The sequence below is a fragment of the Eumetopias jubatus genome, unplaced genomic scaffold, assembly GCF_037043125.1.
Source record: "Eumetopias jubatus isolate StellerSeaLion01/CBP00866 unplaced genomic scaffold, mEumJub1_p1.0 scaffold_16, whole genome shotgun sequence".
NCBI lineage: Eukaryota > Metazoa > Chordata > Mammalia > Carnivora > Otariidae > Eumetopias > Eumetopias jubatus.
In genome coordinates this window covers 66,819,790-66,834,082 of record NW_028274822.1, presented here as the reverse complement: position 1 = coordinate 66,834,082, position 14,293 = coordinate 66,819,790, and the positions used below count along the sequence as shown (strand labels likewise).

The 14,293-nt window shown below is 47.7% G+C and overlaps 1 protein-coding gene across 2 annotated transcripts in view; it reads right to left on the bottom strand.

Annotated features, from left to right (window-relative positions):
- UBE2L3 (ubiquitin conjugating enzyme E2 L3) overlaps positions 1 to 12,365 on the bottom strand; it is a 56,132-nt gene extending 43,767 nt beyond the window's left edge. For both annotated transcript variants that reach the window (XM_088019330.1, XM_028094938.2), the window contains exon 1: positions 12,318 to 12,365. In XM_088019330.1, the coding sequence (XP_087875456.1) occupies positions 12,318 to 12,344 (27 nt within the window). In that variant the 5' untranslated portion in view covers positions 12,345 to 12,365. The remainder of the gene's footprint in view (positions 1 to 12,317) is intronic.
- Positions 12,366 to 14,293: the final 1,928 nt, after the last annotated feature.

Genomic DNA, 14,293 nt, shown 5'->3' with positions numbered 1-14,293 from the left:
CCGCATCGGGCTCCTTGCTCAGCAGGGAGTCGGCTTCTCCCTCTACCCTTCTCCCCTGCTCGTGATCTCTCTCTCTCATTCTCTCTCAAATAAATAAATAAAATCTTAAAAAACAAAACAAAACCACCATGCTCATCCAATCTGGTCTTTTACAAAGGAAGACACTGAGGCCCTGATTAATTCACTGTCATTTCCATGACTAGAAATAAGCTCCTAAAAGAGCTAACACCTCCCACTGAGCCAGGCACACAGAAGCAATGTAAGGAATCCTTTTTACTGCAACAAGTCTGTGGTAACAGAAACCTGGAAATCTTTCTGAACTTTTTTTTAAAAAATGAACACTTACTATGACTTACATTGCTTATTTTACTGTTCTCTGTTCTAAAGATTCCTATAGACAAAAAAATCAGTATTTTGCAAACCCCAACCGTTCTCTTCAACACTACTTTTATATATTATACAGAGAAACATGTTTTGATTTGACATGCAGTTGCTTCAACAGCTGTCAAATTGTCACTGAACTAGAAAGAGCAGAGGCCTCTGGAGCCAGACAGGCCTGGGCTTAAACCCCCACCCCACCCTTCATACCACCTGAAGCTCCAAGTCTTCCAGTAGTTTCACTTGAAAAATAGGAAACCAACCTCACAGGGCTCTACTGAGAATTACAAGAAACTTCATACGGTGCTTAACACTTAGCACTCCTGATAGATACTCAATTAATGTTAGCTTCATGCCCTTCCATAATTTTATCACCATAGTTCTTAAAATCCAAGACAGTGTCGAGGCACCAACATACATTCCCTAGTCTACACAACAGGGAATAGACTCGGTATGGCGTTGACAGCCTATGACCACAACTCATGGGGTCTTAAATTAGAAATGAATATGGGGCACCTGGGTGGCTCAGTCAGTTAAGCATCTGCCTTCAGCTCTCCCCTCCGCTCTCTGCCCTCCCCCCCGCTTGTGCTCTTGCGTGTGCTCTCTCGCAAATAAAAAAGATTTGAGAGAGAGAGCGAGAGAGAGCATGTGTGCGCGCATAAGCAGGGGGAGCAGCAGAGGGAGAGGGCGAAGCAGGCTCTCCATTGAGCAGGGAGCCGATGCGGTACTCAATCCCAGGACCCTGGGATCATGACCTGAGCCAAAGGCAGATGCTTAACCAACTGAGCCACCCAGGTGCCCAAATAAATAATCTTTAAAGAAAAGTTTGTCAAGTTAAAAAAAAAAAAAAAGACATGAATATGTTTATAGCTGTTGGCACAAAGCTTTTCCAGAAATGACCTGATCAACTGTATCTCAAAAAAAGAAAGAAAGAAGAAAAGGAAAAGAAAATATAAGGTAAAGGAGTTGCTAAGAATATATCACCACCACACTCCCCCTTGGAGGGCAACAGCTTAGTGTCATCACCTTCAAAATCCCAACAAAAAACAGAAATGGAAAAATAAAACAATAAAAAACACCATATAGAAATGGAGTGATGCTAGGCAACAGGTGGTCTTCTAGGAAAGAGCCGGTTATTTCTGGAGGTAATCTCCAGAAATTAAGACGCTACAGAAGGTGTGTGCCTTCAGTGCAGGGGACAGGCACCCAAAGCAGCCGTGTGAAAAGCAGGAGCAAGACCCTGAGAGAGAAGCGTGAGAGGTGGTTGGTTACAACGATACTCTGCAGGTGTTTACAACAGAATAGGACTGGAAGCTCACAACACCCCTGGAGACAGGCAGGTCAGGCTTATTTAGCTTCCTCTTAGAGATGGTAAAGCTAAAGTTCAGAGAGGCCCAAGTCACAGGCCTTTTACAGGGTACGGCCAGGACTAGAGGCAGAAGTAGAATCTCTCAGCCACACAAAGCAGTGGGTGAGGGTGGTGAAGACTTCCACTGCAAACAGGCAGCGAAGGGGCTCCTATTTCCTGAGCAGGATCCCGGGAGGGCTCAGTCTGCTCTGGAATAGCACTTCCCCAGATTTATGACAAAAGCGCGAACATATACAGCATTTGCCCTAACCCTTCACAGCTGGTCATTAAGTGTTTACGTTGTGCAAGGAACGTTTCTAGGCTCCTCTTGTCCAGGCAAAATGAAACCTGGCAGATGGAGCTGCATGTCTAAGGGAAAGTGACACAAACCTGCCTTAAATCTAAGTACAGTATCACTCTCAAGTATCAGCTACACAACTGGTGGGACATTAATAATTTGAAAAAACTACTTCCTGCTTTTTTGTGTGACAGGAGCCAAGTAATAATTTTGACAGAAATGTGCTTTCCAAGCTTGCACAAAGCAACCGGTGGCAATGACACTAAATCATGACTTTAATAATTCCAAAATACTATACATCTAAACATAAGGTTTCAGAGCCCCCCAAACACGATTCTCTTATTTCAATGAATACCCAGGAAAGGAGGCAACAACAAATCACCCCTTCCATGGGTCAGCAGTATACCATCTTACACTTAGTTATTACCACAACTAATGCAACAGAAACGAGTCCATGGCAGAAGTTAAGATCTGAACTCAGGTCCCTGTTATTTGACCACAGCACACTGCTCCGGGGTGGTGGGCCACTTCTCAAGAGGTCATTCTAAGAGGACATGGCTGAAGAGAATATTCAGAACAGGCTTATAGGAATGCACTGCCCACACACCTCCAGATGAGCATGGTCCCAGTCCCAGCTGAGTGGGCTCTGACGCCAGCTCCACACACAGCTTCCGGATGTCGGCCTTGCCCCTGGAATAGGTTTCTGTCCCCATCTGAACATGGTTGTACCTGGCATTCTTGACCTATGTCACATATAGGAGTCTAGCACCCCAGCACGAGTGACCGGAATGGGAACCCCATGTGGAAAACACATGGCAGGTCTCTTTCTGTAAGGTTAGCTCTCCTGTGCTGAGTTTTCTTAACAAGAGGTACACTGGTGTGAAGTAGATATTTTACTAACCATGTCAGAAGGGACCCAGAGGCGGGCACCTGGGTTGGTTAAGCGACTGCCTTCAGCTCAGGTCATGATCCTGGAGTCCCGGGATCGAGTCCCACATCGGGCTCCCCGCTCAGCGGGGAGTCTACCTCTCCCTCTGACCCTCCCCCCTCTCATGCTCTCTCTCTCTCATTCCCTCTCAAATAAATAAATAAAATCTTAAAAAAAAAAAAAAAGGAAGGGACCCAGAGGCTGTTCAACTTCTGAGTTGTACCCATTCTCCAATCCTGTGACAGAGTCAGGCCGCCTCCCCTCTCAGAAAGACAGAGCACCACCATGAGCACTGGATTTGACATTACTGATTGCTTTGCCGGCAAATGTACCTGCCGGGCCAAGGGCTGTAAAAACAGTATTTCACTCCTCGGCTGAACTATGCTGGTAAAGAAGCAGGAACAAAATCTGACCGAGATCATGAAGTACAGAAAACTACAATCAACAGAGACCTGGAAATGTTAAAAACTGAACAAAACCTAAACCACCACCTAACCTGAAATGAATTCTCCTCCTCTCCACCATGTCCTTCCTTAAAAACCAAAAGCAGCCATGTGAAGAGCAGGAGCAAGACAGAGAGCAGGGAGGCCTGGGCAGTGAATGTGCCCAGCTCCACTGTGAGCCTGTGGGTGGTGGCCCCCAAGCCTCAGCCTCCTGTCTGTCAAGGGGGCCTCTCGCAGCTCTGGAATTCTAAACAGACTATGCAAAGGGCCAGGAGGAAAAGCGGAACAGCCACCAGAAGCAACCTTCCTTAACTTTCTGCTTCAGGGCTAAAAGAGAAGACAAAAAGCAACAGCATTATTTCTGGACCTGCAACTACTTATTTAAGAGTGTCCTTCAGGGCGGATCAGTCAGTTGAGCATCCGTCTCTTGGTTTTGGCTCAGGTCATGACCTCCGGTTTGTGGGATCAGACCAGCATCGTATTCTCTCCCTTTCTCTCCCTCTCCTTGCACGCATGTGTGAGCTCTCTCACTCTCTTTCTCAAATAAATAAAATCTCTTAAAAAAAGAGAGAGAGTTCCCTTCAAATTCCCACCCCCTCCTCCCAGCTCAGCACCTTTTGGTGCCTTCCATTGCACCTGGGCTCATCTTTGGACACAGTCACGGTCACTGCACTGCACATAATACACACAGGACAGGAAGAAATAATACAAGGGTGAGATTCTAAGATACTGGGAAGACAAATTTTGAATTCAAGAGCTTTTCAATTTTGCTGGGAAAAGTATACATTTTTGAACAAAGACACATTCACACAGCTGTCTCAAGAAACCTCTTGCTAACCTTAAGGAACAGGTTATTTCAAGAGGCAGGAGAGGGCGCCTGGGTGGCTCAGATGGTTAGGCGTCTGCCTTCGGCTCAGGTCATGATCCCAGGGTCCTGGGATCGAGTCCCACATCGGGCTCCCCGCTCCTTTGGAGCCTGCTTCTCCCTCTGCCTCTCTCTCTCTCTCTCTCTGATGAATAAATAAATAAAAAGTTTTAAAAAAAAAAAAAGAGGCAGGAGAGAGGGGAGGGAAAGAGACATGGGCTCTGCCTATGGTGAGAGCATGTCCAGGCATGCTGCCCCTACCTGGCCCAACCCACCTTTTCAGCACTGAGCTCTCCCCTCCTGACAGGCTGCTCTCCTCACTGCCCTGGGATGTATCTTGCTGACTCCCAATAATAATAATAACCTACAGGTATCTCACACTTAGGATATGCTAAGCACTCTCCAGAACATGTGATATATACTAATTTAGTTCACTTTCACACACAGGTGAAATAAACTAACACAAAGAGATTAAGTAACTTGCCCAAGTTCCTCCAATTAAGATGTGGCAGGCCCAGGATACGTAATCTCCAGAAGCTCTTTTTTTTGTTTTTTTAAGATTTTATTTATTTATTTGACAGAGAGAGCAGGAGAGCACAAGCAGGCGGAAGAGCAGGCAGAGGGAGAAGCAGGCTCCCTGCTGTGCAGAGAGCCCGGCATGGGGCTCGTCCCCAGGGCCCTGGGATCATGACCTGAGCCAAAGGCAGAAAGATGCCTAACCAACTGAGCCACCCAGGCGCCCCTCCAGAAGCTCTTAACCAATATACTGTATTCTTCCTCTCGATAGCTTTACCCTGAATGAAAGACCCTTTCCTCCCCTCTTTTTACCGGGGTGAGGGTTAGGTTTATCTATGCCCTTGAGGACATACAGGAAGAGGCTGGCTAGAGGAAACCTGGAGACAAAAGCTCTCACATGTGAGAAGCCTGCTGCTTTCTCCTGGATCCTGAAGCTAAGGATACATCTGACCCCCTCAACTGAAAGGCCCAGGCATCTCTTGCCACCTGTCCTTAAACACATCAGCATTGCCCTCCGCAACGCCCCTTCTTGGAGAGACAAGTCTTCCAGTGGCTGGCCGGAGAACTTAGCCCTGACCTTGTGCTGTCCCTTTCTTAAGTTTTAGTTAGGCCAGCTCTGAGGAATTTTCCAGAAGCACTGGGTAAGTGGCCTAGTTTTACCCAAGGTCAGAAGCAGGCAACCGTACTGGGAGGTAGGTGAACTGTCACCAGGGTTCCCCAGGGCATCTCTCATAGCCACTGCCCACATCCACTTTAAGGGATGAAAGCTACTTAACCTCACTGGCTGCCAGGCTCCTCCCCTCAACAACCCAAACCCTTGCTTATTCTTCAAGGGACAGACCAAGTTCCACCTTCTTATTAATGTCAGAGGATCTTTCCCTCCCCTGTACTCCATTATTCAGCTGGCATACATTCAGCATACAGTGGACAGACCAGCACTTCTTTGTTCTAGATGCATGCCGTTTTTCTCCCTCACTGAGCTCGAGTGCAGAGCCAAAAGGAGGTGCCCTGTGAACTGAGTCTTAAAGGACAAGAAATTACCCTGATGTAGAGAAGAGGCAGGAATGCCCATTAAGAGACCCAAGGGTGCAAAGCATGTTTAGGGGATCCCATGGGCAAGTGGGGGAAGAGACTGTCAAGACCAGACCTTGAAGGACATGCTAAGGTATGTGGGTTTTTAAATACGGAGCCCTGATCTCTTAAATTTGGTTCTAATCTCTGAGAGCAGGACCTGAGCCCGAGCACGTGCACTTCTCTTTGATGAACTGCTGGTTAGGAATCATGTGGGACTGAGGACAGACTGGTGAGGAATAAGAGGAAGCCACCGAGGAATCTGATGCAGGTGTCCTACCACAATGGACGGCCTCAACTAAGGGAGCAGTAGTGCATATTGAGAAAAGACACACAGACACCAGAGATAAAGGCCTAATTCAGCAGAATCTGGCAGGTGCCTAGATGTGGGAAGAGGGGGCGAGGTGGGTTTCCCCAAGGTTCTTCCTTGGGTGACTGAGTAGACAAGTGGATCATTAAGGAAGGCAAGACAGGAGAAGCATGGGGCACAGGATCAGCTTGGACAACTACAGGTCTACATGCCATTCAAAGGGAAACTCTCAAGGCAGCTAGATACAAAGTCTGGGCTCAGGAGAGATATCTTGGGTTTCTCTAAGTTTAATCCCTTAGTGCTACAGCAAAGAAAATAGAAATATTTCTTGAACATTTAGTGGTACTTTTCAACAGAATGAGAATATGTCCAAGTGACTTGGTATAATACAATGCTAATTTGACAAACTCTTGATAGAGCTGTAACAAAATCAGAAGAGGACCAAGTACCCTAAGACAAGTATTTTTGTTCTAGTATATAGACCCTTAAGAAGATGGCAAATGTTACAACAATTAAGTACCCTCTCTTTTCCAGGGCCTGTCCCAATTTTCTTTTTTTTTTTTTTCTTTTCCAATTTTCTTTTAATGGAGAATATTTACAATGAGTGCCATTAAGGGAGGCTGAAATAGTCCCAACTTACTGGGATTTTACATTTAGAATAAAAAAAATACAATGCTCTTCTGAATTCCCCAAAACCCAGTGGATTCAGGACATTTATACTGGCATAGCATCATCTGGAAAACTCCCCTCACCGTCTGACACGCACAACACACCTACCAGACACACTCACTGCTCTGTCGTGTTAATTACCCAACTTCAGAGACCATAAACTTGTACTCAAAAGCAAACCAGTTTATTGCCTATGAATTCCAAGGAAAGAACTGTTATTTAATGACTCCTCCTACTTATTCATGTGTAATTATGGACTGAGAGAAAGTACACCAATATGGAGTTCTGACTGAACATTATTTTTTTTAAAGATTTTATTTATTTATTTGAGAGATAGAGAGCACGAGACGGAAGAGGGTCAGAGGGAGAAGCAGACTCCCTGCCGAGCAGGGAGCCCGATGTGGGAGTCGATCCCAGGACTCCAGGATCATGACCTGAGCCGAAGGCAGTCGCTTAACCAACTGAGCCACTCAGGCGCCCTATTTTTTTTTCCAAGATTTATTTGAGAGAGAAAGAGCACATGCACATGAGCATGAGTGGGGGGAAGGGCAGAGGGAGAGAATCCCAAGCAAACTCCCCGCTAAGAGGGGAGTGATCCCGTGACCCATGAGATCATGACCTGAGCCGAAATCACTAGTAGGACGCCGATAGAGCAGCCCAGGCACCCTCTGACTGAACATTATTTAAATAGCATTAAAAGGCTGTTACAGGGTGCCTGGGTGGCTCAGTTGGTTAAGCAGCTGCCTTCGGCTCGGGTCATGATCCTGGAGTCCCAGGATCGAGTCCCACCATCGGCTCCCCGCTCAGTGGGGAGTCTGCTTCTCCCTCATGCTCTCTGTCTCTCAAATAAATAAAATCTTTAGAGGAAAAAAAAAAGGGCTCTTACAAATCTCAATTCCTTATCTTAACAGTTACACCGTAATAACTAATAAAATGTCACCCCTGCTTCTTAAATCCACAACTTTCCTTGCTTAGAAAAGCCCCTCTGGGAAGATACTCTCAGCTGGAGGGCCCTTAGGGGAGATGTGTGCAACTCAGAGGCTGAAAAGAAATGATCAGACTGCACAGGTGCCTGGGTGGCTCAGATGGTTAAGCATCTGCCTTCAGCCCAGGTCATGATCCCAGAGTCCTGGGATCAAGTCCCACATCGGGCTCCCTGCTCCTTGGGAGCCTGCTTCTCCCTCTGCCTCTCTCTCTCCCTCTCCCTCTCTCTCCCTCTCCCTCCCTCCCTCTCCCTCCCTCCCTCTCCCTCTCCCCCCCCCCCCCCCCGTCTCTCATGAATAAATAAATAAAATCTTAAAAAAAAAAAGAAATGATCAGACTACAATCAATTTCCTTAACCACAGCTACAGGTTTCACTTCTGTAGCTATTTCTCTTCCTGATAGAAGCAATGGTTACATTCCCATTGTTGCCATCAATGCTGAATTTGCTGGTTCAAATTAATATGTATTTAATGTTTTATTAACATTGTAAGTCCTAAAAAGGGATGTGAAAAAGGCTACTCCTTTTGGCAAATGCTTTTTATTTTTTTTTAAGATTATTTATTTTTGAGAGAGAGAGAGCGCGGGGGAAGGGGCAGAGGGAGAAGTAGACTCCCCGCTGAGCAGGGAGCCCAAAGTGGGACTCTCAGGAGCCTGGGACCACGACCTGAGCCAAAGGCAGACGCCTAACCAACTGAGCCACCCAGGCACCTGGCAAATGCTTTTTGTTTTTTTTTTTAAGATTGTATTTATTTATTTGACAGAGGGAGACAGTGAGAGCAGGAACACAAGCAGGGGGAGTGGGAGAGGGAGAGGCAGGCTCCCCGCTGAGCAGGGAGCCCGATGTGGGTCTTGATCCCAGGACCCTGGGATCATGACCTGAGCCGAAGGCAGACGCTTAACGACTGAGCCACCCAGGCGCCCTGGCAAATGCTTTTTAAATTAAAGACTTAATCATACTCACCCTGCCTGAAATAACTTCTCAGCCCAATATATGCAAATCACTCTACTTTTAATAATGTGTCTTATACTATCTGCAAACAGTCCATTGTTACAAAGATTTTACAAAGAAATCTTTGACTGTGAGTGTCCTGGATAATAGTTTTTGAGGAAATCTAAAGTTCTTTAAGATGTAATTCATTTGGGGGGCGCCTGGGTGGCTCAGTCGTTAAGCGTCTGCCTTCGGCTCAGGTCATGATCCCAGGGTCCTGGGATCGAGCCCCGCATCGGGCTCCCTGCTCAGAGGGGAGCCTGCTTCTCCCTCTCCCACTTCCCTGCTTGTGTTCCCTCTCTCCCTGTGTCTCTCCCTGTAATAAATAAATAAATAAATAAATAAATAAATAAATAAATAAATAAATAAATAAATAAATAAATAAAATCTTAAAAAAAGATGTAATTCATTTGGGGCGTCTCGGTGGCTCAGATGGTTAAGCCTCTGCCTTCGGCTCAGGTCATGCTCCTAGGGTCCTTCGATCAAGAGTCCCACATCCAGCTCCCTGCTCAGCAGAGAGCCTGCTTCTCCCTCTCCCTCTGCACCTCCCCCTGCTCATGCTCTCTCTCTGTCTCTATCTCAAATGAATAAAAAAAAAAAAATCTTTAAAAAAAAAGATGTAATTCATTTGATTTTTCAACATGTTTCTTTCATCATTGAAAACACCTTTTATTATTTCCAATCCACGTATTGATTGACATGCATCAATAATTTGGGTTTGGGGCACCTGAGTGGCTCAGTTGGTTAAGCGACTGCCTTCGGCTCAGGTCATGATCCTGGAGTCCCAGGATCGAGTCCCACATCGGGCTCCCTGCTCAGCAGGGAGTCTGCTTCTCCCTCAGACCCTCTTCCCTCTTGTGCTCTCTCTCATTCTCTCTCTCAAATAAATTAAAAAAAAATAGTATTTTGGGTTTGTTTTTCAAACTAACCAGCTTAAACCCTGACTCTCAGAGCCAATGACCTGCATCATGTAACCAGCATTCCTCTAGTGAACTGAAAGAATTTCCATCCACAACTCAATAAACTACACAGTCTTCCAAGCATCCTTGGAGTAAGAAAGGGGCGTGGACCTTGGGATTTGAAGCTAGGGAGATTTAACTTCTTATCTCTCCCCACCCCGTCGACTTTCTACTCCACCTTAGGTAGCACTCAACCTATCAAAGCCTCACAATTCTCTCATTTGTAAAATAAAGATGACAATACGCTAACTCTAAGTGTTATTGAAAAGAATTAATGTAAATGATCTAGCACTTAAAAGCACTCAGTTAATGTGACACATTTTCTCTAAGCTCCAATTTTTTTTAAACACAAAAATAATTTAAAAACCACAGTTAACTCCCCTCTCAGACCCCTGGAAGCCTGGGAACCCCAAACTAGGTCAAATGGGGTAGACTAGGGGATACCATACAGGGATGAATTAGGTCAAGATTCCTGTCCTTGAGGAGCTCAGAACCCAGTAGGAAAGGCAAGTCTAACACAAATCTGATTGGGACAAAATCTCTCAAAGAGAAACACAAAGAAAGTGCTTGTGGTCACAAAAAGGAGGAAACAACTTATTCTGAAGGGGGATGGGGGCAAAGGCCTCACAGAGTAGCTGACATTGGAAGTGAACCTAGGATTTCCCTGGAAGGGAGGAGAGGCAAGGAGAAGGCAGCCTTTCCCCAAGCAAGTGCAAAGGAAGACCCTATAGCAACTGAGTAAGAGCAGGGGGCTCTGGAATCAAACAGAAGTGAGATTGCAGCTCACTCTCCCAAGGTAGGAAAACTGGGGCAAGACAACGAAATCTCTCAGCATTCCATTTTCCCACCTACAAAATGGGAATGTCTACTTTCAGGGAAGATGAAACATGATTACGAATGTGAAGTACAGGGCTGCACAAAGTAACAGCTTTAAAAAAAAAAGGTAGCTACTATGATTTGCAAGGGTAGTGGGAAAATAAGGGGTAGGGGTGAGGCTAAACAGATTACTTTCAGCCAGCATAAGAAGACTGCCAAATAAAAAGTTAGGATTAACTGCTGAGGACAATTAAGATCACAGAGACTTCTACAGGAGTGAAAAGATTAAATATCTGCTTTAGAAAAAAAGAACGTTGGTGTCCAAGAAGGGGAGTCAGAGGAGAAGAGTAGTACTTGGAAAGGCATCTGAGATGAGGATATGGATTCTGGTAATTGCTGTAAGACTAAGAAGGAAAGCACACTCAAGAACTCCCTCTAAAGTAAAATCCACAAGTCTTAATGGGCGACTGCAGTAGAGTACGGAAATAAGTGAATAACAGTCCTCTCATCTGGATGACTGGTGGGTGAATGGTGGTGTCACCGGTAGAAAAAAGATGAGAAGAAGTCTGGAATCTGCTGACTATTCTTTTGTGCCCACTTCCAATCCAGTTTTATGAAGTTAAATGCTGTCCCCAGCCCTTAGTGAACAAAAGAAAGGAAACGTTCCCAGGGAGGGAGGGCCCAGAGGCTGTGACTCCAAGTTCAATGTCTAGTTCCACCAAGCCCAAGAGGAACCCCAGCTCTTTATCTCCTCTCAGGAAATCAGCTCCTGGGTCTTTTTTATTTCCGGCTCGGTGCAACCCGGCAGCACTATCCAGGCGCGGACTCACAAATCTTGGCGAGGTCGGCCGGCAAACATACTCGGGAAAGAACCAAGCCAGTTTAGCATGTGTATTCCTCACCAAAGGAGCCACTTAGCAAGAAGGCACCCCGCTGCATGCAAGATACAAAGTACCAAGTTATTTTTATAAACTTTGGCCAGTTTGGGTTCGAACGACTGAAGCCAACCCCCACCCCATCCCCCAAAATGGCACTTTTGCTTCAGCAGGGAAAGGAGATCCTGATGATTATAAGTGGTAGGTTGAAAAGGAGACGGGGAAGAACAGCGCCGCGAACGCGGCCGACCCCACGCCTTCCTGGAGTTGGAACTTGCCCGCTGTGTGACTCCGCAGTCACAAGGCGACAGTTTGCTAGGACCCAGAGCAATTTCAAACGACCCACCAACAAACTGACCTAACTTTTGTCGCCTGGCCTCCTCCTTCCTTCCCCAGCCCGAGCCTCCCAACCTCCCGGCCTCCGGAGCTCTAAAGCCGGCGCGCTGCGGCCCAGGGTGGGGCGGCTCCGCGGCGCGGGCTCCCGGCCGGAGCTCCGGCGCTCGGGCCTTCCCCGCGGGCGCCCGGTTTGGGACCTCCCGGCCGGGCCCCCACATCAACACCGCCCCCGGCCCGGGAGGCGGCCACCGCGAGGAGGACCTGGCCCGGTTCCGGGCGGAGGGCGACGTGAACGCCCGAAACCGGGTGGAGGGGCCAGCGGCAGCTCCCAGCGCGGCCTGGCGCTCCCGCCCAGGCTGCGGCCTAGGCGGCCCCGTTACCTCCCTCAGCCCGCGTGCGGGCAGGGGGGCGGTGGGGCCACACAGGGACGGGAAACCGAGCGGCGACGCCCCGAGGAGTCCCGGCCCGCCGCGGGGACCCCGGGCCGGGACGCCGCCCCCCCCGCCCGGCCGGCGCCGGAGAATGGCTTTTACCTTCATCAGCCTCCTGCTGGCCGCCATCTTGGATCTGGTGCTGCTGCTTTCCCAGAATGCATCGCGGTCCGCCGGGCGGCTGCAGCCCCCGCACTTCCTGAAGTGGGGGAGGGGCGGGCGACGTGCGAAGTGCCTACTATGTGCCGCTACGGTACTGGGCGAACACAGATGAACGGGACTGACAGACACCCTGACTTGACTGAACGTCCAATATCCGGAGGCAATTACAAAAGTGCTTGGCACATAGTAGGTGCACAATAAATATTGGTTGCATAAGATCATTGAATAACCAAGATTATATCTGACAATGATAAGTGCTGTGAAGAAAAGGAAACTGAGGGGCGCCTGGGTGGCTCAGTCAGTAAAGCGTCTGCCTTCAGCTCAGGTAATGAAACCAGGATCCTGGGATAAAGTCCCACATGGGACTTCATGCTCTGCAGGGAGCCTGCTTCTCCCTCTCCCTCTGCTGTTTCCCCTGCTTATTCTCTTTCTCTCTCTCTCCCTCTCTCTCTGTCAAATAAATAAAATCTTAAAGAAAAGAAAAGAAACCTGGGTGAAACCTGGTTGATGGGAAAGTGACTGTGGGGACCTACTTTTTTTTTTAAGAGTTTATTTGACAGAGAGAGACACAACGAGAGAGGGAACACAAGCAGGGGGAGTGGGAGAGGGAGAAGCAGGCTTCCGGAGGAGCAGGGAGACCGATGCGGGGCTTGATCCCAGGACCCCGGGATCATGACCTGAGCCGAAGGCAGACGCTTAACGACTGAGCCACCCAGGCGCCCTGGAGACCTACTTAAAAAAAAAAAAAAAAAAGATTTTATTTATTTATTTGAGAGAGAGAGCAGCACGAGAGGGGGGAGGGTCAGAGGGAGAAGCAGACTCCTCGCTGAGCAGGGAGCCCCATGTGAGACTCGATCCTGGAATTCCAGGATCATGACCTTGAGTGGAAGGCAGTTGCTCAACCAACAGAGCCACCCAGGCGCCCAGTGGAGACCTGCTTTTCATTGGGAAGTCAGGGAAGCCTCACTGAGGAAATAGTAAAATAACAGCTAACACTGGAACCTCAAACGCCAGCTGTCCCCTCCTGTGCCTTATTTTCCTTAATCTTTGAAACCACTCTATGAGATGGCTACCATTAACAACACATCTCACAGGAAACAGAAGCATAGAGAAGGCTAATGATTTGCCCAAGTTCATGCAGCCAGCTAGGAACAGAGACTGACCTGCTGGCTTCAGGGCCAACTGTGGAACTTGAAGGATAGAACGGAGCAGCTCAGAGACTGGGAGGAGATTGTTTCAAGCAGGAGAAAAGACACTGGCAAAGGCCATGAGGCTGTCTGGTTGGCCAGAATGGAGTAAGAAGTTAATAGGGAGCAAGGGAGGCAGGTGACAGACCAGGACAGCCTTAAAAGAACAGGAGGGGTTTGGCCTTTCTTCTATACTCTGCGAGAGCCCCTTGGTGGATGTGTGTAGCAGCCACATCGTCAGATGTACATGTTTAAGGAAAGTACTATGATTGGAGAATGAAAAATGGAGAGGGATAAGCAGGGGAGTAAAGGCCATTTGGAAGCCTATTGTAGCCAATCAGCAAAACTGGTGGTGGTTTGGACGCCGGATAGCAGTGCAGGCCAAGAGAAGGGTCCAGGGGCGCCTGGGTGGCTCAGTCGTTAAGCGTCTGCCTTTGGCTCAGGTCATGATCCCAGGGTCCTGGGATCGAGCCCTACATCGGGCTCCCTGCTCCACAGGAAGCCTGCTTCTCCCTCTCCCACTCCCCCTGCTTGTGTTCCCTCTCTCGCTGTGTCTCTCTCTGGCAAATAAATAAATGAAATCTTAATAAATAAATAAATAAATAAATAAATAAATAAATAAATAAATAAAATCTTAAAAAAGAGACAGAAAGAAGGGTCCAACTTCAGGACACATTTAGGCCTTGTGAAGGAGTTTTTCCCCATTCTCACAGCAATGGGTTTCCCATG